This window comes from Schistocerca piceifrons, chromosome X (assembly GCF_021461385.2).
Source record: "Schistocerca piceifrons isolate TAMUIC-IGC-003096 chromosome X, iqSchPice1.1, whole genome shotgun sequence".
Classification (NCBI taxonomy): Eukaryota; Metazoa; Arthropoda; class Insecta; order Orthoptera; family Acrididae; genus Schistocerca; species Schistocerca piceifrons.
The window spans coordinates 256,181,480-256,205,364 of record NC_060149.1 but is presented as its reverse complement, the minus strand read 5'-3'; the positions used below and the strand labels follow the sequence as shown (position 1 = coordinate 256,205,364).

The 23,885-nt window shown below is 40.1% G+C and overlaps 1 protein-coding gene across 3 annotated transcripts in view; it reads right to left on the bottom strand.

Annotated features, from left to right (window-relative positions):
* The window catches only part of LOC124722924 (succinate--CoA ligase [GDP-forming] subunit beta, mitochondrial), a 106,205-nt gene that overhangs the window by 42,917 nt on the left and 39,403 nt on the right, over nucleotides 1–23,885 (bottom strand). For all 3 annotated transcript variants that reach the window (XM_047248084.1, XM_047248085.1, XM_047248086.1), the window contains exon 4: nucleotides 9,221–9,320. In XM_047248084.1, the coding sequence (XP_047104040.1) occupies nucleotides 9,221–9,320 (100 nt within the window). The remainder of the gene's footprint in view (nucleotides 1–9,220; nucleotides 9,321–23,885) is intronic.

Below are 23,885 nucleotides of genomic sequence, written 5' to 3'. Positions count from 1 at the left end.
GCCACCATGTAGAGCAGCAGCAGAGATATATAGACTCAGCATCCTGGCAGTAAGTGAAGTGAGATGGAATGAATTTGAAGAATTGAAGACCTTGAGTGGGCATACATCTCTGTATTTTGGAAAGCTAAACAGTGATGATCCACACGTGGAGGGAGTGGGATTGCTCCTAAAAGAATGAACAGCAGCTTGGGGAAGCATATGTCTTCAAAAATTCTCAGGACAAGATTCAAAGGAAGAGTGAGAAATAACTCCATAGCGCAATATTCTGCAAAAACTGAAGAAGCTAGAGAGGAAATGCCAATTTGTATGTAGAACTCCAGAAAACAGTCAAAAACACCACCAGGAAAGTTATTTTAATTATGACAGGTGATTTTAATGCAAAGATAGGTGCAGACAATCCTGGAATGGAGCAAGTGATGAGACAACATGGAGTCGGCAACATGATTAACAATGAAGAGGTTTTTGTAGCTTTCTGTGAAAATAACAATCTAATTATTGGTGGCACAATCTTCTCTCATGAAAAATGTCAAAATATCACAGATGTCTCCAAATCTTAACATTACAAATCAAATTGACCACACAGCTTTTAGTAGAAAGTGGAAAAAATCCCTCATATAATTGAGAAACCGAAGGAGAGCAAACATAGGAAGTGGCGACCACCTTATGGTTGCACATGTTCGCATCAAGATAGTCATTAAAAGAAAGTGTTTCCACACATTGATGTAGGAAATAGAAAAATTAAAGTAGCAGCCAAGAATTCATACTATAATCAAGAAACCGGTTTCAGGGCCTTTGCACAGATGAAGAAGTGGGCACTGATGGAAAATGGGAGAAGATGAAAATAGCTGCTAGAGGCACAGCTGCAAAAAATTGCTTGCTTCAGGAAGCCAAGAAGAAAGGAATGGGTGTCAGAAACAACTTGGAATTGTCGACTATTTGCCTTCCCTTCCACAGTTTTCACATGCTCATTCCATCTCATATCGCTTTGCAATGTTACACCCAGATATTTAAATGACTTTACTGTATCAAGCTGGACATTAGTAATACTGTACCTGAACATTACGGGTTTGTTCTTCCTACTCATTCACATTAAATTGCATTTTTCCACATTTAGGGCTAGCTGCCATTTATCACACCAACTGGAAATTTTGTCTAAGTTGTCTTGTATCTTCCTACAGTCATTCAACTTCGACACCTTACCGTACACCTTACCGTACATCATCAGCAAACAACAACCGACTGCTGCCCACCCTGCCCAGGGCACACCTGACAATATCCTTGTCTCTGATGAACACTCACTGTTGATGACAACATACTGGGTTCTATTATTGAAGAAGTCTTCCAGGCACTCACATATCTGTGAACTTATTCCATATGTTCATACCTTCATTAAAAGCCTGCAATGGGGCACCATGTCAAATGCTTTCTGGAAAGCTAGAAATATGGACCCTGCCTGTTGCCCTTCATCCACAGTTCTCACTATATCATGTGAGAAAAGGGCAAGCTGAGTATTGCATGAGAAATGCTTTCAAAAACCATGCCGATTCGTGGTCATAAGCTTCTTAGGCTCAAGAAAGTTAATTATATTCAAACTGAGAATGTGTTCCAGGATTCTGCAACAAACAGAAGTTAGGAATACTGGTCTGTACATTTTGTGGGTCCATTCTTTTTACCTTTCTTAGTGTAGTCACCTGCACTTTTTTCCAGATGCTTGGGACTTTGTGCTGGGTGAAAGATTCACGATAAATGCACGCTGGGCAAGGGGCCTATGCTGTAGGGTACTGTTTGTAAAATCGAACTGGTGATTTATTTATTTTCAAATCTTTAAGCTGCTTCTCCATGTCAGGTATGCTTATTTCTATGTCGTCCATACGGGAGTCTGTCCGATGGTCAAGTGACTGTATTTTTGTACAATTCTCCTGTGTAAACGATTTCTTGAATGTGAAATTTAAAACTTTGGCTTTCATTTTGCTATCTTCAACTGCCACAACAGATTGGTCAACAAGAGACTGAACTGAAGCTTAGACCCGCTTAGCGATTTCACAGATCTCTTCACAGACGCACGAATCTCTACTAATCTTCGCTTGACATTTGTGCATCCTCTTTTGAACCTAGCCTTTGCTTCCTCAGTATCTTAAGAATTTTGTTATTAAACTGTTGGTGGGTCTTTTCCATCCCTCATCCACTTAATAGGCACATAACTCTCCCAACCACGATTTAGAATCTGCTTAAACTTTGCCCATAATTCCTCTACATCCATCTTACTGGTTCTAATATGTTAATAACTGCTTATCTCGTCTATCTAGCAGAAACACTGTCCCAGCCTTATTGACTGATTTATTAATTTTTGTCATCATAATTGCTGTAACGACAAGTCTATTTGTAGCTACAAGGTCTAAGATAATTCCATTGCATGTGGGCTGCCGAGCTAGCTACTCAAGACAATTTTCAGAAAATGTGTTCCAAAGTATTTCGCATCACTGACTGTTTGTCTGTACCTCCCCCCCCCCCCCCCCCCCAATTAATCCATAGACATCCCAGTCTATACTCAGCAGGTTAAAGTCGCTTCCAAATAGTATTGTATGATCTGAGTATTTATGCACTCTTAAATGCACACTATCTTTGAATGACTTTAGGACTGCCATAGTGGAATCAGGTGGCCGGTAAAAACATCCAGCAATTAACTTAGTTTCACCTACACCTGTTATATGTGACCAGACAACTTCAGCGTCACATTCAACTTCGACCTCAGTAGAGAGAATATTTTTGTCAACTGCAATGAAAACTCCCCCTCCTATGGCCTCTAATCTGTATTTCCAATATATGTTCCATGACTTGCTAAATATCTCAGAGCTTTCCACTTTGGGTTTCAGCCAACTCTCAGCCCCAAGAATAATTACAGTGTGAGAACTTTCCTGAAGGGCAGTAAATTTGGAAACTTTACAACGAATACTTCGACAGTTTACTCATAAAACTGTGAAGATTCTCGCCAAAAAGAAAGTCTCCTGAAGTCATCCTGTAAGGAGCAAATAAGGACATCTCCTCACCAACAATGATGCACAACATCCAAGATGACATGAGCACTTTCTGGAGGTGCTGAATAGAGACAATGAGGGAGAGTCTAAATAAAAAACAGCACCAAAAGATGAAGATGATCCTGAAATATTAGAAAATATCATTAAATTGGAGCTGCCTCCAAAGGAAGAGATCAAGGCAGCAATCAAGCAGCTAATCAATGGAAAAGCCCCATTGATTGATAACACAAGACCACAACTTCTGACCACTGAGCCAGACACAGCCACTAATATTTTCCACCCTCTTTTGACAACGATAAGGAATTTTAAGAGCATGCCACAGGAGTAGAGAGAAGGAATTTTAATTAAATTGCCAAAAAAAGGTGAAACCACCAACTGCCATAATTGGAGTGGCATTAACTTGCTTACAATTTCAAGCAAAGTGTTGGTGTGAATAATCCTTAATAGAATTAAGGGCCAAGCTGAACTGCAGCTAAGAAAACAGCAAACCAATTTTAGAAGTAACCTTTCTTTTCAGATCAAATAAACACTCAGAGTCATCATCAGACAACCAAATGAATTCATTACTTGTCACCACATTCTTTTTGTTGACTTTTAAAATGTCTTCAACTCCACTACAAGAAGACCTACATGGAAATCTTTGAAAATGTACATTACCACAGAGAATAGAGTGAAGGTTGTCAGGAAGACTTACAATAACTACACATGCCAATTCATCAATGAGTATAAAGCTATGGAGGGCCTTCCAAGTTAAGTCTGGAGGTCGCCAACAATGTGTTTTATCTCCAACTATCTTTTTACTGGTGCTTTATGAAATTACGAGGAAAGTGGTGGAGTAAAAGGAGAGAGTGATATGCTGGGGATTGAATGAGCAATTGTAAGATCTTAAGTTTAATGGTGACATTTGCCTCCTCTTGCAGAACTATGTTGACATGGAAAGAACACTGCAGGACCTTGAGCATGAAGCCAAGATTGTCATGCCGAAACTGGAGACTGCCAAGGTGAAGATTATGAAACTCAATAAAAAGAAATATGAGAAAGTTGGAAACAATGAGGAAGTTGAAATGGTAAACGAACTCGCACACTTTGAGAGTGTAGTTACTGAAGTGTGAGGAGTAGCTGCTGATGCTGGAGCAAGAACCTAAAAGGCAAATGGGGCCTTCATACAACTATATCCATTATGGAGGGCAAGAGATATTTCCATGACAACTAAACTATGAATATTCAGAACAAATGTGAAAGCACTGCTGCTACACGAATGCGAAATTTGGAAGATTACCTCTACAATCACCAATAGTTTGCAAGTCTCCCACAGTAGATGTTTTAGGAAAATCCTAACACTTCGACTGTTGGAGGTGTGTTAATTCATCATGCATCACTGTACCCCTAGTGTGCCAGATGTGTTTAAGCGCAGCCCTTGGGTTTTCCCTACTGCAGTAAGGATGTGTTGATGCATACCGTGCCACTGGCCTTTTCAGCGCTAGGGACAAATTTAAGCACACTGAGTCACAGCTACCTGAGCATGGCAGACGTGTAAACACACAGAGCTGTCTTTCCGCCCTGCTCTTTCAGTAGCTGTTCAGTGGTCTGACTGTATAGTACAAGAGTGCCTATATGTTTGTTGCTGTGTTCCACCTTTGCAGAATTTTACTTTGCTTCCCGTGTTTTTGTCAGTTTTGTTGTTTTCTATGGAAGAAATGTCACGTCGCCCTGGTTGCACTGATAAAGAGATCCTGGATATGCTCACTAGGAGCGACAGTGAATGGAATTATCTGATGTTGCTAGCAGTGATGAATCTTCAACAGAATCTTGAATCTGTAGTCGTCAGCCCATTACATCAGGGGGAGAGAAAGAATTACGGTCAGCAGTTTGTTCGAATTCGAGTAATCAGAAAGTGACAGTGAAATGGTTCAGAAAAGAAAGCACATAAGTGACAAGTTTGACTGGAAAGAAACCGATTTCTAACCATTAAGCCGTTACTTTGATGACTCGACTTCAGGCCACAAATAGTGATCCAAGCATTCTTTCATTTTTTCTGATATTTATGTCTGAAGAACTGTTGCAATTTATTGCAGATGAAACAAATTGTTTTTCCATTTACACCAGAGAAAGTACTACAGAATCTGTGATTTTTCAACTCTCAAAGTGGAAAGACACTGCATTTGAGGAAATGTATTGTTTTGTTGCTATGTGCCTTCTAATGTCGCAAGTTAAGAAGTTAAAATTAAGTGATTATTGGTCCAGCGATACACTTCTGAAAACACCAGTTTACAGCGAAATGGTCCCGAGACCATTTTTGTCTACTCCCGAGAATGCTACACTTCAGTGATAACTCAGAGTACTGGAGGTGACAGTCTATTTAAAATTAGGATGACTGTTGACAAAGCTCTTAAGACGTTTTGTAATTAATTCTGTCCACATCACAAGCTTTGTATAGATGAAAGTATCTTGCCGTTCAAAGGACAATTATCTTTTAAGTAATTTATTCCAACCAAACAAAGTAGATTCAAAATAAAGACATTTGTACTGTGTGACTGTCAGAGTTCCACAATTTAGGAAAAAGTGGCGACATAGTGGCAACTCTTATGGGACTGTATCTGGAACAGGGTCATATTCTGTGTCGATAATTGGTGCTCCAGCCTGGACCTGTTCCTCTGGCTTCACAACCATGGAACAGCCGCACGTGGCACTGTTTGTAAGTATAGGCGCAACATGCCAAAACTGCAGAAGAAATTAAAATGAGGAGAAACTGAGTTTAAGTCCACTGACAAGATCCTTGCTATCAAGTGGTATGATAAGAGAGAGGTGTGCATGTTCACCACAAGTCACACAACACAAATGGTTGAAACAGAAAAGACTGACAGAAATACTGGCGAAAAAATATATAAACCACAATGTATTGAAGATTACAATTCGAGTATGGGTGCAGTTGACCATTTTGACATGTTACTGATCTCTGTGGGATCAGTGCGTAAGACTGTGAAATGGTACAAGAAATACTTTTTTCACATTCTGGATCTGTACATTCTAAATGCTCATGCTCTCCACCAGTCGGTAACAGGGTGGAAAATAGTGCTTACGGAGTTTTACCTTTCTATTGTACAGGAGACTGTAGAAAAATATGCTACAGAATGGAAAAAAGCTGGTAGAGGAAGGTGCTATGATGACGAGAATCCTCTGCGATTCACAGGGAGACATTTTCCGGCTGTTATTATGAGTGAACATTCGCAGAAAAGTACGCTAATGTGCAGATGTGTGTTTTGCATGAAACAGAATCTGCACCAGGAAACTAGATTGTAATGCAGAACCTGCAATATTCCATTATGTGCTGCACCCTGCTTTGAGACTTATCATACAAAGAAGCATTACTAATCATTGGGAACTAAACCTGAGAAAATTTGTTGACACTTCTGAATGAATTACTAAAAAAATCTATTTTTAACTCCGCCAGTGCCAGTCCAGTGTCCGGATTGAAAAGAAGTATGGGAAATAGATGTAACAGATGTAAAATTATTCAAACAATGCCTGACTTCTTCATATGTAGCAGTTTGCTAGCAAATGAAAGGACCTGGTGATTGAGATGGCGCAATATCTGTACTGTGGCAAATGTAAATATATCTAGTACATTGTGTGCCAATAATCCATATATTAATCTACATATGATACATTTAAATTATTAACATGTGACATAGACAGTTATATTCCTTTATCCTTAGTAGTACAAATACAGAGCACATTCAGTCCACTTGTAAAAAACCAGTTTTCCATAACTGATTTCAAACGCCTTTGATCAACGACAAATAACATGCCAAAGTTAAAACTCTGTTCTCATTGTGATTTTTCTTGATACTTTGCCTCTGTTGTTAGCCAATATTGGAAATTAAACTCACTCTCCTGGGGATGGTGGGAGGCTTAAAATTGGTTATTCGATTGAGGCTGGCTCTGAAGCATTAACAGAAACCGGTATTTGTAAAAGAAGTTTCGAATATACCCTGCTTTTATCTTTTCATAAGAATCAACATCTTTTGACTAATTTGTAGATTATTTGAAAATAGTAGAGGAATAAAAATTTTGATTCCATATCTTTGTCTAAATTTCATTTTCATCATGTGTTCACTCTACTAGATATGTGAATTGGAAGTTTACATTGTTTTTGGGCACGATTTTCACGCCCAACTTTCATTCCAATTATGCAGCTTGGAATGTTTTATAGAACATGGTTTTTCAGCAAAATCAGAACAAAAATATCACATTTTTGACATTTTTACAAAATCTTCAAATTCGCCCTTAATTCAGTCAGTACTGGAAAGTGCTACACAAATGGAACTTTATATTTGAGAACCTCGTCTTGTTAGGTTAATACATGCCAAGTTTCACGTTCGTCATAGCATTAGTCCAGGAGACACAAAAATCCAAATTCGAAATTTTTTCAGGCACCTATTTTTTTGGCCAATTTTACCTACAGTTTTCTGGCTCAAAATGGCTCATAAGATTCTTTTCATTGTTATTCTTAAGATAATGCATAAAGTTGTACAAGATGGCCACATTTGATTTGTTTACAAAAACTTTTGCCCGAGATATTACAGCTGAAAGTCATCAAAAATTCACACTGGCTCTGTGCAAGTTGTAAGCAGTCCAGAAGTTTTCAGCACAGGGCGGGTCAGGCCGCATGGGCCGCTCCACTCTCCACGGCGGCTCCACGAGACAAGCACTTAGCACAGGGAGCTATTAGCACGGATTACGCCGCAGGCTGTGGCGGTTCAGTGCGCCAAGAAGATGGTGTGCCTCCAGCAGTCAAAGGTTTAAAATCTCTCTCTTGGGAAAATGTGATCTCCAATGATGACCTTTAGAACAGAACTAGAGAAGAACCAGTCACCATCCAAACCCTGAGAAGGAAGTGGAACTGCATTGGACACATCTTTCAAAAAAGCCAGGATGCTGTAAAGACAAAAGCTCTTTGCTGCAACTTACAGGGTAAATGGAAACAAGGAAGACCAAAGATCAGAAGACAGGGCAGGAAGAGATCAAGAAGGAGAGGAAAACATTTTCAGTTGAAGATTGTTGCCCAAAATCAAGTGCGCTGGTGGAGCTTCATCGAAGCCCTAGATGCTCTGCAAAAGAGCAACAGGAAATGAAGACAAAAAAGACAAGAATTTCTGGTCTAAAATAGCTTGTGGTGACATACATCACAGGTCTAAATGAAATTACATTCTGTTAAAATCTATGCCAAGAAGAAGAATTTACCAAAAAAATTTTATGACTACCACATGCACAGGCATGGAAACTTCAATGGACGGCGCACAATCTTTATTGTATGCACAGAAATCAACAGCGATGAACAGATGTGCCATTTCAAATATTTCAAGATAGACTGATGACCATAGGAAACAATATGAATGATGTCATTCCTTTCTTTTATTCCTCAATAAGCCATAGTATTTCTCATATTATCTATGGCTTCTTCACTTCTGTCTTTGTTATACATGGGGTAGACTCTTAAGACATACAGTGTTTTGTCTTGATTATACCATATTTGTTTTCTATCAGACAATTCCCAAAGTTTTTAATTAGCTCTGTGTTTCTTATCTAGGAAAATTTACAGTTTATCCAATTATTTATCAATTAAAGTAATTCATTCATTCTTGATGCAATATCTGTTGACATATTCTGAGCACGAGCACTCTTACGTACAGACCACCACGACAGGATGTAATTTTTTTTTTAAATTTTCTTAATGGCATCATTAATACAGTAGTTCTGTAATACTGTCCCTAAGCACACACAGCCGCTCTGAAAGTGAAATTTCAACTTGAGGTCACATACACAATTGGCTGCATGGGTAAAGAGTATTGTAATATCATCAATAGAGTGAAAATTATCTGCGAGTGCAGAGGCTAGCGCATAGGAATATCAAAAAGGTAGTATGAAACTAAGTATCAGATTAAAGGAAATAAAGATTTTATAGCCACTCTTTGTGGTTTCTGCCCATATGAGTTTTAAATATTTCTTAATAAATCAACATCCTACTTCCTCATACCTTACGACATGCTACTTCCACAAAAACAAAAAAACTGTACTATAGAAAGTTACGAATAAAAAAAGCACTAATATACCACACATTGTACTCGAGCTTTTATCAACCCAATATTCCACAAGAAATACTAACAACACATACAGATACTTACTTCTTTGTTATGTGAACACCGCTTTTAAATCCATTATCAAAATGACCAAGCCCTCGACCACCTGCTAGCACTTGTGCTTTTATGACATACTCAGGAACTTCTGAAATTAAAATGGTATTTTTTCCTCAATATAAATATAACAAAATCAAAAAGCTATCTGTAATGCAATTTGAAAATTTTCAGTGCATTTTTTGCACAATCTAATTCATTCTGAGATACTGTAAAGCTACTTGCAGCCTATACGCATACTGATAGTTTTTGCTTACTGGGTCCACTATCTTAATTTTATTTGTAGGTAAGATAGATGAATCTATTTATTGACTCATTTATGTAAATTGTTAATGTAACACGTATTAACTGTATGGTTTCTTTGAGTATGATTCTTTGATTATGATAACGATCCAGGCACTACCGGAACAATATATGGAGATTCAATGCTTAGACATTCCTGGTAGCAAAATGTATGCTTATTTCAAAATATTTAATTTTAAAGCACACTTAAAATCTTCTTTCAAATAATGCATCCACTTCTTACTATGCACTGAAAGAGGCTCAGCATTTTACCACCATTTCTTGATGTGATCGGAGATTGATTGGATTACAATGCATCATTCGATGCATCATGCAGTGATACTATTCTAGAACGTTATTCGTAGGTTCTCATTAGTTGAAAATCTTCAATGCAGCCAGTGTTTAAGTGTTTAATTGATTCAGTTGTGTTAAAGACCAGTAATCTTGTTTCAAAGAATAAAAAATAATGAATATGGTACTTTATGTTGAATACTAGTGTAAATATCAAAGTGAAATAAAGAAATACATGATAACTCATGAATTTTAAAACCATGTAAACTACGCACATAATATGTCTTGCAACATTTATTTCTCTTCTATTATTCAAAACAGACAAAGCTTCTGACATGGTACACACTGCTTCATAAGCCTCTACAATGAGGTGAAAAAAGTCACGATATAGTGATATGCACGTATCTAGATGGGGGTGGTATCGCATACACAAGATGTAAAAGAGTGGTGATTTGGGCGGAGCTGTCATTTGTACTCAGCTGATTCATGTGAATTGTTTTCCCAACATGATTATGGCTGCATGATGGGAGTTAACAGGCTTTGAATGTGGAATGGTAGTTGCAGCTAGACACATGGGACATTCCAATTCGGAAGTCATTAGGGAATTTAACATTCTGAGATCCACAATGTCAAGAGTGTGCCAAGAATACCAAATTTCAGGCATTTTGTCTCATCACGGACAGCACCGTGGCTGATGGCCTTCACTTAATGACAGAGCAGTGGCATTTGTGTAGAGTTGTCACTGGTAACAGATAAGCAACACTGCATAAAATAACTGCGGAAATCAATGTGGGATGTACAACAAACATATCCATCACGACAGTGTGACAAAATTTGGCATTAATGGGCTATGACAGCAGACGACTGAATCAAGTGCCTTTGCTAACAGGACCCAGATGACTGGAAAACCATGGCCTGATCAGATGACTCCTCGATTTCAACTGGTAATAGCTGATGGTAGGGTTCATGTGTGGCATAGACCTCATGAAGCCATGGATCCTAGCTGTCAACAAGGCACTATGCAAGTGGTGGTGGCTCCATAATGATGTGGGCTGTGTTTATATGGAATGGACTGGGTCCTGTGGTCCAACTGAAATGATCATTGACTGGAAATGGTTATTTTGGGCTGCCTGGAGATCATCTGCTGCCATTCCTAAACATGTCACCAGGCCACAATTGCTCATGACTAATCTGAAGAACATTCTGGACAATTCAAGTGAATGATTTTGCCACACCGATCACTGAACATTAATACCATCAGACATTTATGAGACATGATTGAGAGATCAGTTCATGCATAAAATCTTGCACTAGCAACACTTTCGCAATTATGGACAGCTATTGGAGCAGCATGGCTCAATATTTTTTCCAGGAGACCTCCACCGACTTGTTGAGTCTATGCTACATGGAGTTGCTGCACTACGCTGGGTGAAAGGAGATCTGTATGGACAATGTCTCACACTAAAACTCTGTGAGGAAGTATTTACAATATTACAATAGCCCTTTCTTTTTCTGACTGAATGCTCTGTTGTGGTATCCATTAAATCCACCCTCTACAATCTGTCTGATCTCTTTGTTGTTTGATTTTACAATCAGTTATATGAATATAGCTGATTCTCCAATCTTATTTTCGTTGCACATTTCACATGCTTGCTTGATTTATAACCAAATACCTAACAGAAGCAAGAAGAGAGTTTGAAAATGGTTGTAAAATTAAGCAGCATTTAACATCATATTATAGTTTCAGTAAACGTATTTGCATATTGTCTGCATACATCCTGCTGCACAGGAAAGGGGAAAATTGTAGAAAAATTTCATGTTCTTAAGGACTGGCACCTAAATTGGAAAAGGAAACTAAACACATTACCCCACCCTTGTAACAGACTGGAGAGAGGGGAGAGAAGTGTTGCAGGTGTCAGTGTTGTCATATAGCAACATGGGCAGAAATAATGAGATGGTAATTAGGTCAGAAGATGATATGCTGTAACATTTCGGTTGGTCTTATGTGACAGTTATCAGTTAAATGCTGCATGGAATGTTGTAAGAGTATTCTATCCACCAGGGCAACTGGTGGATAAATAATGTCTTTTAACCATTACATCTATGGTGCCACATAAATTTCCATTTGTGTATGGTTATAACAGAACTACTCACATTACATTTGATTACTGATGTCACAGTATTACCAACAATAATTATGTCACCTTGATTTTTTGTGGACCATCCAATGATCTGCATGATCAAAACTGGTAATCAAACATTTTTACTCCAGCAGCCCTTTAGGCTGAAGACACCACGTGCGCTGATTGACTTTTCCCTACATGTGGATGAACTTAAATGGTTTCTATTTCAGCTATATTGCTGAATCTCTCTGATTTTTCTCTGACCTAGCCAATCACATCTTCCTCTGTAGAACACTACATAGACCATGAAAGAAATAACTGTGTGAAACTGCTCACTCTCTCCAAGAGTTACAGCACAGCCCAGACTGAGAATATGTTCCTCAACTTTCTAAAGATGTTCAAGATAGTTTGAAATGCCTGGATAGTGAACAAAACATGAGATTACCGAATATGTGTAACTTTGCGAATGAACTGAAAACATCCTGGATTTTCTTACAACTATCTGGGTATTGGAAATGCAATAACTGTAAACAGTCTCACTGAAGGTTTGATATTATCAAGCAGATTACTTTTATCTGTTTCTGTAACATTTCCTCAGAAGACACCTGAAGCTGCTGCTTCACCTGACAGTTTCTCCCCATTGAAAAATTGACACCAATTTTGTTTTGCTGAGCAAGATCTGAAAAGGATTGGCACTTGTTGCAGGGACGGGTAATCAACGTTCAACTTAAACAAATGTATTGTATTATGCATAAATAAGGAAAAAAAAACTCATGTTATAGTTTGTTGCATCATCAGCGATGAATCACTGGAAATAATGCTAACCATCTAGTAGTATGTGTCCAGACTGATTTAAGGTGAATTAACAGCACAAATTTAGATGCAGAAAAGGCAAGTGCCAAATAGATTCACTGAAAGAATCCTGAGTAAACTTAATTTACCTAAGAGACATATGTATGTGTCAACAGTATGTGACTTACCATATAGGATTAAAAAAGGAGATAGAAACGATTCAAAAGAAAACGGCAGATTTCATCACAGGTTTGTGTAACCTGTGGAAGAGTGTCATGCAGCTGTTCAACCAGCTTTAGTACCAGACACTAAATAAGAGTTCTTGGGAATCAGATAGGCTTCACGTTAAAAAAATTTGAGATCATAAATTCCGAGAGGAGTCAAGCAATTGATTACATTCTCTCACGACACATATTTCACAAAATGATCATGGAAGAAAAATCAGAGGAATTTTTCTTTGAAGGCAAAAATGGTACACAATGTAACCTTTACTAAGCAGGATAATATTCTTGAAAGAGATAACTGTAGATTTAAATGTCACATAGTGAATTTTTTCATACAATTATCTGATTACAGGCACAAACTGGCTAAGCCCACTGTCATTAACTGCAATTAATAATGTTCTGCGACAGCAGTTACGGAGACTAACAATGTTATATGAGACATGTCCATCATCCACAGCATTCGAAAATGGAGCCCCTAATCAATGGCTATGTTCTTTCCTGCTGTGCACAAGACTTAGGACTTGAACTTTCTTTTCATCTTGATACATTAATATTTGAGAAAGCAGTCCATGAAATGGAAGCTAATTTGACTTCCACAACCTTAATACACTGAAAAATAATATGACGTGCGGGCATACCCATCCACACGTGCACGCACACGCGCACACAGCACTTAATAGGGACTACCAGCATACTCAAATAGTACATTCTACCAAAAGGCAAGGAATACGTTAACTATCTTTAGAACGTCAGTATCAGAAAAAAGGGCCTTTTTCTTAGTGGATACCACAGTTATAAATTTATTAAATGAAGGCAGTACCTTCCCACTTAGGCTGTATTTATTTAGACCTCTTCTTCATTGCACAACTTGTTTTGGCTTTACCAGTCCATACTGAGTTTTATTCTTTGGTCAACATTATATTGTTGTGCATTTCTCTTGTCTTAAGTGCATCAACTATTTATCAAACAATCAAGAACAGTACAATATGTAAAGGAAAATGACCACATCTATATCATATGAATATGCTGCCATTTTCATAGATATGGCAGCTTGTTCTACGTAACTATCTTTCACTTAAGTTCACACTGTGTGTGCTCATTTCATGATGGTAATGCAGTGTGCTATTTTATACAGCTAACCACACAATAATAGCTTAACAGAGAAACTAGTTGTGTAATGAAGAAGAGATCCAAAAGTGGAAAAATGCTGACTTCATTTGTGAAAAAAAAATGATGCCAAAGTGACATTACAGAGGATGTTTGCTATTATGAGCAATACAGGACAATACATTCAAAGTTCACTAGAAATCACTATGTTAGTTTCTGCGGAAGTTGTCCATTATCGTAGGTTCAATTGTGATTAAAGTTGCTTGGTTAACTTGTTAACAAACTGAACTGCAATGCCGTGCTCCTGCAGAATCCAAAAAGTAGGTCTATTTAATGATAAAAACCTCTCAGTTGATGTGTGGTTTTTACCCAGTAAAACAAATGATTTTGTTTCCTAACAAAGATGGTGCTGCAGGCTAGCAACCATGTTACTAGCAAGCAAGTCAGTACTGAAGGGGATACGGAACATGTGATCTACAAAACTGTGCCTCTGCGGAAAGACAATACAGTTTTGGAATTATTTAGAAGAAACAGTTGAAATGCATATTTATCACATTTCCTCTCTATGGACTACTATATTAAGTAGGTTATTTCAGAAACACCTCCACACAGTTCACTGGTGAGTAGGAATCTAATGACTATTGTTATGGGGCTGGCAAGGATATAAGTGCAAGTTTTTGTGTTTTTTGGTAAATTTAAAATAGCTACAGCATTTTATTCTAACATTAAGTATGTGCCAAGTCTTCAACAACAAACTTAACAATATTAACTAGGTTATTTCAGAAACACCTCCACAATGTGCAAAATTTTTGGTGAACAACAGAGTAACAATAACAGACCAATGGACAGATATGTCAGAACAATGCTACCCCAGGACAGCTTAAGATGCCCTGCATTTCATCCAGACCACCTTATTTTGAACAGCGCCACTTGATCTGGTCTGTGTTCAATAGAATCAGGACAAATAGTAGCAGCTGTAGTGACTCAATGTACAAATGGGGATTAACACTGCCAAACTCTGCTTGTGGCACAGAATGATAAACTGTTCAGCATATCATAAGTGTGTGCCCAAACCAATAATTTCCTGGCAATTCAGAGTGTAAAGTAACAATCTGATTTTTCTGTAGTCTCTGTCACCTCCTTGGCAGCACCTCAGTTTGTGTTTTTGAAGCTGAAAATCTTACTCAGTGTTTGATGGTGTTTGATCAAGAAAAATGTACACAATAATCCAATTTAGGTTGCAATTTTTTGGACAATGACCAATTCTCCTTCTTCGTGAAATTGTTAGTGCTTAATATAAGGTCAGCACTTACAAACAACAAATTCCAGTGGTAGTATTACTCTTACGATTTCCAAAACTATAAAAAATGCTCATTAATGAAGCACTGTCCAATAATCAGTGGTAGTTCTAACCAGTCCCGAAACTAAGTAATTAAGTGTGGCAGGACACACTGTCCATACTTACACAAGACATCACAGTTTGCATACCATACTGGTGTTTAGTAATCTGTCAGAGTAAAGTACACTACAATATCTCACATAGTTCACTCAGTAATTAAAGTCATGACACTCAATAATAGCTCACTCATGTGACAATGATAGCTCAAATCACCTACCCATCACAACACAATTCAGTCAAAATATACACTCAAAAATCACTTTAAAGTTTCTGGGCATCAACATTACTTCATTTCTGTGGCTGTAAGTACAGGTATTTCCATGAAAAAATCGTTCATACCAACAACATGAGCAAATATCGGCAACAGAGGTGTTACATGCTTGTTATCTCGACCAGGACAAGGCGCAGACTGACTCATTTTGAGTGACTTCCAACTATTTAAAGGCTGGAGTATGAACAGACTGTTATTTTGGAAATAATACAGTCATTTAAGAAACATCCGTGAGATAAAATTTTGCTGATTAGGATGTACCATAAATATTGACAAAATTTTGGTTTACAATGTGGTAACCTAGGAATTTAGAAAAGCTCGTGAGATTACTTTATGCATACACATTGGGAATAACTCATGAGTACAGGTGTTGTATTGCAAATTATTTTCGATAACAGTAAATTATTCAAAATCTTAATTAGTGGCTAATTTAATTAGTGAGGGGGGTCATTTGATAGAACAAGAAAGGTACAGTATCACAGTTCAGAATTTAATAAGCCTAATGGCAAAATTGGCAATAGAAATTATGATGGTATGAAACTTTAATGTCAATTATCTATACTGTTGGACTCAGAAAAGTCCAAGTTAAGTTTTCAAGTATTTAGGTACATGTCATATACATAAAGAACACATAACAGTACGATAATTATTGTAATTACTGGGAAGAAAAATTATTACTCATCAGGGGTGGACGTAATCACACATGGAATAGTTCCAACTTGCTATGTCACAGGAGGATTGGTTTATTGGTTTAAAGGGAAGGGGGGGGGGGGGGAGGAATGGACCAAGCAAGGTCATCAGTCCCTTGTTCCCGGTAGAACAATTACCCAAGAGAAAGAAGAAAACAAGGAAGACATACGGCACAATACAGGAGAAAAGAAGGACGACGGAAGGACAACAAATATTACAATGGGCAAAACAGGACAAGAAAACCACAAAGAGATGCAAGAAACATGGAGAAGAAATTAAAAACAAGAAAGCAGAATACCATGGCTGGCTGACCATGAGAATAAAAATGGAGAAGCCAGCCACTCTGTAACACATTAAAACCTCCACCCTAAAAGCCCTAGGGTGGAGGACACAGAGGGACAAAGGGTATGCGCTAAAACTCAGATCAAATGATGAAACCCACCCTCACGAATAAAACATAAAACTAAAGCTGCTGTTGAGGCATTTTTGCCCAACACTGCAGGTAGGGTGCTGGTAAAGTTTAAAGTCCACCGCAGAGCAGCTAAAAGTGGGCAGTCCAGCAAGAGGTGGACGACTCTCATTTGGGAGATACAGCAACACTGAGGTGGGTCCTCGCAACGGAGGAGGTAACCATGTGTGAGCCACGTATGGCCAATGCGGAGCCGACAAAGGACAACTGATTCCCTGTGACAAGCCTGCAGGGAAGACTTCCACACATTCACAGTATCCTTAATGATACGCAGTCTGTTGTGCATGCTGTTATGCCACTCTGCCTCCCAAAGTTGAAAAACCTTGCAGTGTAAGACAGAACACAGGTCACACACAAGATTATCAGTGGTAGAGCGACCCTGGCGGAAGCTGCCCAGACAAGGAGCCAGTAGGCCACGTGACTCCAGGACTCAACCCAATCACTGACACACCATACGTTCCAGCAGCTTACAGAGAATGTTGGTGAGGCTGATGGGTCAATAGCTACCCACATGAAGCAATTTTTACCAGGTTTTAGCACCACAATGATGGTGACCTCCCGCCATTGTGATGGAAAGACGCCATCGCACCAGATCCGATTGAATATGACGAGGAGATATCGCTTGTAGTCAGACAAGAGATGTTTAATCATCTGACTGTGGATCCGATCCAGTCCAGGAGCTGTGTTGGGGCAATGTGCAAGGGTGCTGAGGAGCTCCCCCTCTGTAAATGGGGCATTATAGGGTTCACTGTGGCGTGTAGTGAACGAGAGGACTTTCCTTTCCATCTGCCGTTTGAGGGTGTGAAAGGCTGGGGGGTAGTCTCCGATGCAGAGGCTTGAGCATAGTGCTCACCAAAGTGCTTGGCAATCGTGTTTGCATCGGTAGATAACATGCCACTGATGTTAATGCCAGGGACACCTGTTGGGGTCTGGTACCCAAAAAGATGTCTGATCTTCATTCACACTTGAGAAGGTGACTTATGGCACCCAATGGTAGACACGTACCTCTCTCAACACTCCTGTTTCCGTTGTTTTTTAAGCTGGCACACACGGGAAGGAGCCACTTAAAGGCTATGAGGTGCTTAAAGGAAGAGTGCCACTTACGTTGCTGTAGAGCTTGCAGACACTCTTTAATTGCCTCAGCTACTTCTGGCGACCATCAAGGGACTGTCTTTCGCTGGGGGCAACCTAGAGAATGAGGGATCACATTTCCTGCCGCAGAAATTATCGTCGTAGTGACCTGCTCAATCACAACATCAATGGCACCACGTGGGGGAGACTCAACGGTGACAGCAGAGATGAAGGCTACCCAGCCTGCCTTGTTTACAGCCCATCGGGGTAGGCGTCTGTGGGCATGATGCCAGTGGGGAAGTGGTCACTACCACACAGGTCGTCCTGTGCTCTCCAGTGAATAGATGGGAGAAGTCCTGGGCTGCAAATTGATAAAACAATAGCCGAGTAACTACCATGAGCCACACTGAAATGTGTGGCGGCCCCAGTATTTAAGAGGCAAAGGTTAAGTTGGGACAGTAAATTTTCGACATCTCTGCCACAGCCAGTAAGCACGTGTAATGTCTCTTGCAGCGGTCTCTCCGCAACATTTTCAGAAATTTTATAAATTATATAACTCAGTACATATCTCGAAATATCTCTTCTTATCTTACGATTCCTAAACTTTAATATACGATGATTATCAATGCAAAGTAGTTTCAAGCCCTATTATTCCTTTGAGCGTGCATTTATTCCATGGAATAGGTTCTCTGCTATCTATGTTTTCTCTCATGAAAAGAATGATTCAGATCTTGCCGATTAGGCGTGAAAGAACGAAGTTGTATATGTATGTATTGTTGAGCTAGTCGCCATCTTGATGAGATTCTGTATGAGAAGGAATTTAATACATGAACTAAAGTAAGTGTGTTCGCATATTATTTAACTGATTATTATTGACAGTGTCTGCTTACTATGCTGTGTTGCACGGGATCAGTGGGACACGTCTGATTTACACTGGACGAACCTGCCATTTTGTACGCTCAAGATATCCAGTTTATTACTTTCAATAAATGGGCTAACACGGTCTTACCAGCAGATCTCCGGTCTTCCCCATGTGATCACCGAAAGTTAATAATTATTACAAATGTTTTCAGGAGATCGACTGACAATTTTTGTCGCACCGAGACTTCAAAATTGCTTCACTGCCTTATGGAATTTAAGTTAAGCTCAATTTAATCAGGATAGAACAGTAATGAACTGTGTGAATGTGATAAGCCTGCTTTGTGAATGAAAATTCCCTTAATACACGCATGTTTTTTTTTTTTTTTTTTTTTTTTTTTTTTACCATCCTGATCAGTGAAGCTAAATCAGGCCGGTGTGAGAGAGGTTTTTAAATTTCAGATCCCACAAAAATATTAAACATGGAGCTACCCCAAAAGGGGTTATGGGCATTAAAATCTCCCAAAAGTACGAAAGGTTTAGGGAGTTGATCAGTCGGTGCAGCCAATACATTCAGGGGTACCGCACCATCTGGAATGAGATATACATTGCAGACAGTTGTTTCCTGCATCGTCCGTATCCTGACAGACACAGCTTCAAGAGGAGTTTGAAGGGGCACAGGTTCACTACATACCGAGTTCAGGACATCGCAAAATCCACCTGAAACTCTATTATATTCGCTACGGTTCTTGTAATATCCCCTGTAGCCGTGAAGGGCAGAGGTCCACATTGCCGGTAACCAGGTTTCCTGAAGGACAATGCAGAAAGCAGGTGTGAAGCTTAACAGTTGCTGTAGCTCATCCAGGTGGTGGAAAAAACTGACGCAGTTCCACTCGAGGATGACGTTATCATGAGACTGCGAAGGCATGAAACACTCAATGAGGCAGCCTATGCCTCAGGGTCACCTGCTCCCACCGACTTATTTCCTGAACAGGCTATATCCATTGTGTCTGAGGGTCTGGCGAGATCTAGATCCTCAGCGGACGCCAGAATCTTCACTTCATCCTCACACGCAGAGCTTGTAGGCAACGGTGGTGTGGGTGCCACCGCAATTCCCTTGGGCTTGGGGGTCTTCTTTCTGGATTTCTCTCACTGATCCTTGGGTTTCTCTGGCTGTGAGGGCTTCACTGATTCAATCTCTGGGACTGAGGGTGATCGTGAAGCCCTAAGACCAGTTGCTTGTGGGCACTTCAGCCACTGGTGGGCATCATCTTTCCCACTACCAGAAATCTGGGAAGGGAGTGGGGAGTGACCCAAGGGACCCCTTCCTCCTTCCTAGTGAGAGGAGCTGAAGAAGACTTATGCTTCTCTGGCTGAGAAGTGGGGACTGGTGTCCCCAATGGTTGGGAGGACAGTGCTCCTGAGGTATGTGCTCCTTCCTAGCAAGAGGAGCAGCTGAGAAGTGGGGACTGGTGTCACCGATGGTTGGGGGGGAGGGGGAGACAGTGTCCCAGAGGTAGGTGGTACGGGAGCAACAGGGAAGGAAGTGGCCCCCACCATCAAGGGGGCAGGTGTAGTCTTCCGGCTCTGAGAGCCGACTGGAGCTCGCGGAACTGATAGGGCTACAACTGTTCTCTTAGCGGCGGGAAAGGAGGTCATAGCCACAGGATGTAGGCGCTCAAATTTCCTCTTGGCTTCAGTGTAGGTCAGTCGGTCCAGAATCTTATATTCCACGATTTTCCTTTCTTTCTGTAAAATCCTGCAGTCTGGTGAGCAAGGGGAATGATGCTCTCCGCAGTTGACACAGATGGGAGGTGGGGCACATAGAGTATTGGGATGGGATGGACGTCCACAATCTCAACATGTGATGCTGGAAGTACAGCGGGAAGACACATGGTCGAACTTCCAGCACTTAAAGCACCGCATTGGGGGAGGGATATATGGCTTGACATCACAACAGTAGACCTTGACCTTTTCGGGTAATGTGTCACCCTCGAAGGCCAAGATGAAGGCAATGGTGGCAACCTGATTATCCCTCAGACCCCAATGGATGCGCTGGACGAAATGAACTGCTTGTCGCTCTAAGTCGGCACGCAGATCGTGGTCGGACTGCGAAGGAAGGTCCCTGTGGAATATAATACCCTGGACCATGCTCTTATCAGGCATGATGGTAACAGAAACATCCCCCAGCCTGGCCACGTTTTGAACAAGCCCTCCACCTCTCCAAACTTGTCCTCTAAATGCTCTACAAAAAACTGAGCCTTCATCAAGACAAACGATGTCTCCATAAGGTTCATTGCCACCCTTAGCCTTTCATTACTCCCATGGTGTGGCCAGGGAGGGGAACAACTTAGGATCATACATCCTTGCATTGTACTGAGACTTGGAACACTTAGAAACTGCTGGCGTTTGATCACCAGCAAGTGATGATGTGGTACACTTCATTGCACGTCATCCGCCATGATGCCACCCACTCCGACCTGGGGACCTCCTCAGGGGTGCCACCCAGCCGCAGCAAAGGCTACCTGGCAGGATGGCCATTGCCAGGAGTCCCGATGCCCCAGGGTGACGGGCATCTACTCCTTGGCATAAGTGAGGAGTTAATGGCGCAGGCATAAGCAGAGTGATCCCTGTGTGGTCAGGGGCTACAATCAACAGGGTACATGGTGGTCCGACCACAACATACTGGCTACCATGCTGGATATGAGGTGCAAAGAATTCCATGGTCACCATCGGCACAAAAAACGAAACTGCACAGTGGGTGGAGGAAAACACACCAAGGAAGGTTTCCTCGCTCAAGAGATGGAGGATGAGCGGGACTGCATTGCCACGACGTGAAAGTGGGCTATACATCTCAATGCACAATGGACATGTTGCACCGTGTAAAGTGCCCTTCCCCAGTTGGCTACCTCTTTGGGAAAATTTTGAAAAATGGAGGTCAAACCCTACAGGGGATCATCAGATAAAGGCCAATATGTGAGATAGTCCTTTTAGTCACCTCTTACGACAGGCAGGAATACCTCGGGCCTATTCTAAGCCCCAGGCCTGCAGGGGGGTGTCACAGGATGGGTTCCTGATGAAACCAAAGCCATCAGTTTAATATATGTCTGTGACGGTCTGTGCTTTGTAAATAACGTAAATTTAGTTAACTTACAATTATAATTTTTCTAATTTTTTTTTCTGTGTGTTAAATAAGTGTACACATGTTGTTAAAGAAAGTTTTTTGTGTGATGTGATACTAGCCAAATGCTACATAATAAATAAGCAATTATAATAAATAAGTAATTAACATGCTACATGCACTCTTCATTATCTCATTATCACAACTATACAATCATGACCGCAACATTAGACTACACGTATTTATTAGTTTTCTCATTTGGCAAAAGATTTCAACTTCTTATCATCAAAAATAGGTACTTTATCCAACCAGGAACATTGTGGTGTAATTTTTTTCACATTAATTTAATTAATTCAGGGGTATCAGGATTTGAAGATATCATAATGTCATCAGCATACAGAAATACACGTGTCAAACTTGAAACCTAAGAACAAACAGCCTACTTTGTACACCAATTGTTCACAATTCCAAAAAAAAGATTATTCTAGCTTAAATTTCTATAATTTCAAAGTTGCTAATTAATTAAGATATGATCTCAATGTACCAATATTACGATGCCTTGAAATATTTCGAAATTATGTTCCGATAATATTTAAGCCCAGAATTTTCCAAACACAGTGATGATCTTAGATTTTTCATATTTTGAGTTTTAAAGGAAATATTCAAAATTTAAACTTCTTAAATAAATTATAAATGGTGGCTCTCATCGAAACCACCACATTTTTGTTGAATACGGCAGTATGGTATCATTACAATATCAAACAACAGTGCCTTATGTTTCTGTGAAACACAAGGAAACAAAACACTGAATGTATACTTTTGTGGCGGTGTTCGTAGCGACAAACAATTCGCTGTAGAAACGGCTTACGAAGTCACCGCCACACTTTTAATAGCGGGCCGACCGGTCCGCTGGAACAGTGAACAGAAAGATGAAAACCCAAACACTCTGATTAAATAAAAGTCGGTACTTATCTTTATTAACAGTAGTGAACTCCGTGTCTACAGAAATCGGTCTAGTTCGAGTCGGAGCGGATAGGTCAGCGTCGGCTGACTACAAACAACAACTCTGCTGCGATGAACACACAACTGACTAGCAAGTACACAATTCGGTGGCGAGTATACAACTGAGCGGCGAATACAGAACTGTCCTAGTGCTCGCGACTCCAGCGCTTAAGAACCCAGAAGCCAGCGGTGGCGCGCGCAGACTTGCGGTGATTTGCTGTCTCACTGGCGCTGCTTATGCGGACGGCGTCCGGACTTTGATGCTGCCAACCTTTTGGCAGCGGGCTCAGGTGGCATTACTGGCTAGGATATAACATATACGATGTAAATGATTCTAAAAAGCCAGGCTGGTCACCTTTGTAATCTCACTTTTGTAAAATTAATTGCTGTAGCATTCTCTGACAAATCACTAAAATCCATGAAGTGAGGCATTCCCACCAAAGGTTGAGATTTTAATAGCCAGACATGAGCTGACAGCAGTCAGTCGAACTGTGAATTCATGAAAGCACAGACTATGTCAATATGCTGTAAGCCTAATGTGATGCATACCACACAGGAATACTACCAGAATGATCAGTAACTATGTTAATGTAACGACAATGGCGAGCAAGCGATATTAAGCACTGAAACTTTAACCATGCAACTGCTTGACACAGTAAGAAATGCACACTATAAATGAAAACATTTCAAAATCAAACTCGGATCACTCTGCTCCACACAGTTTGTGCTTATTTAAAATAATCTGATAATCTGATAGGTTGTGTAAAACAACAATGCATTTCTCTGTAGACTAGAGGTAAAGATAAAGCTGTCATACAACACAGAGGTTGGTTTGAGCACCACAATACTTTAATAGACATTGTCCTATTGAGGGAGGTATGCTGTCCTCCTCTGGCCTATGAGCTAACTGACACAACCAGTTGTAGGGGGAGCTGCAGTTTAATATGCACTCCAGA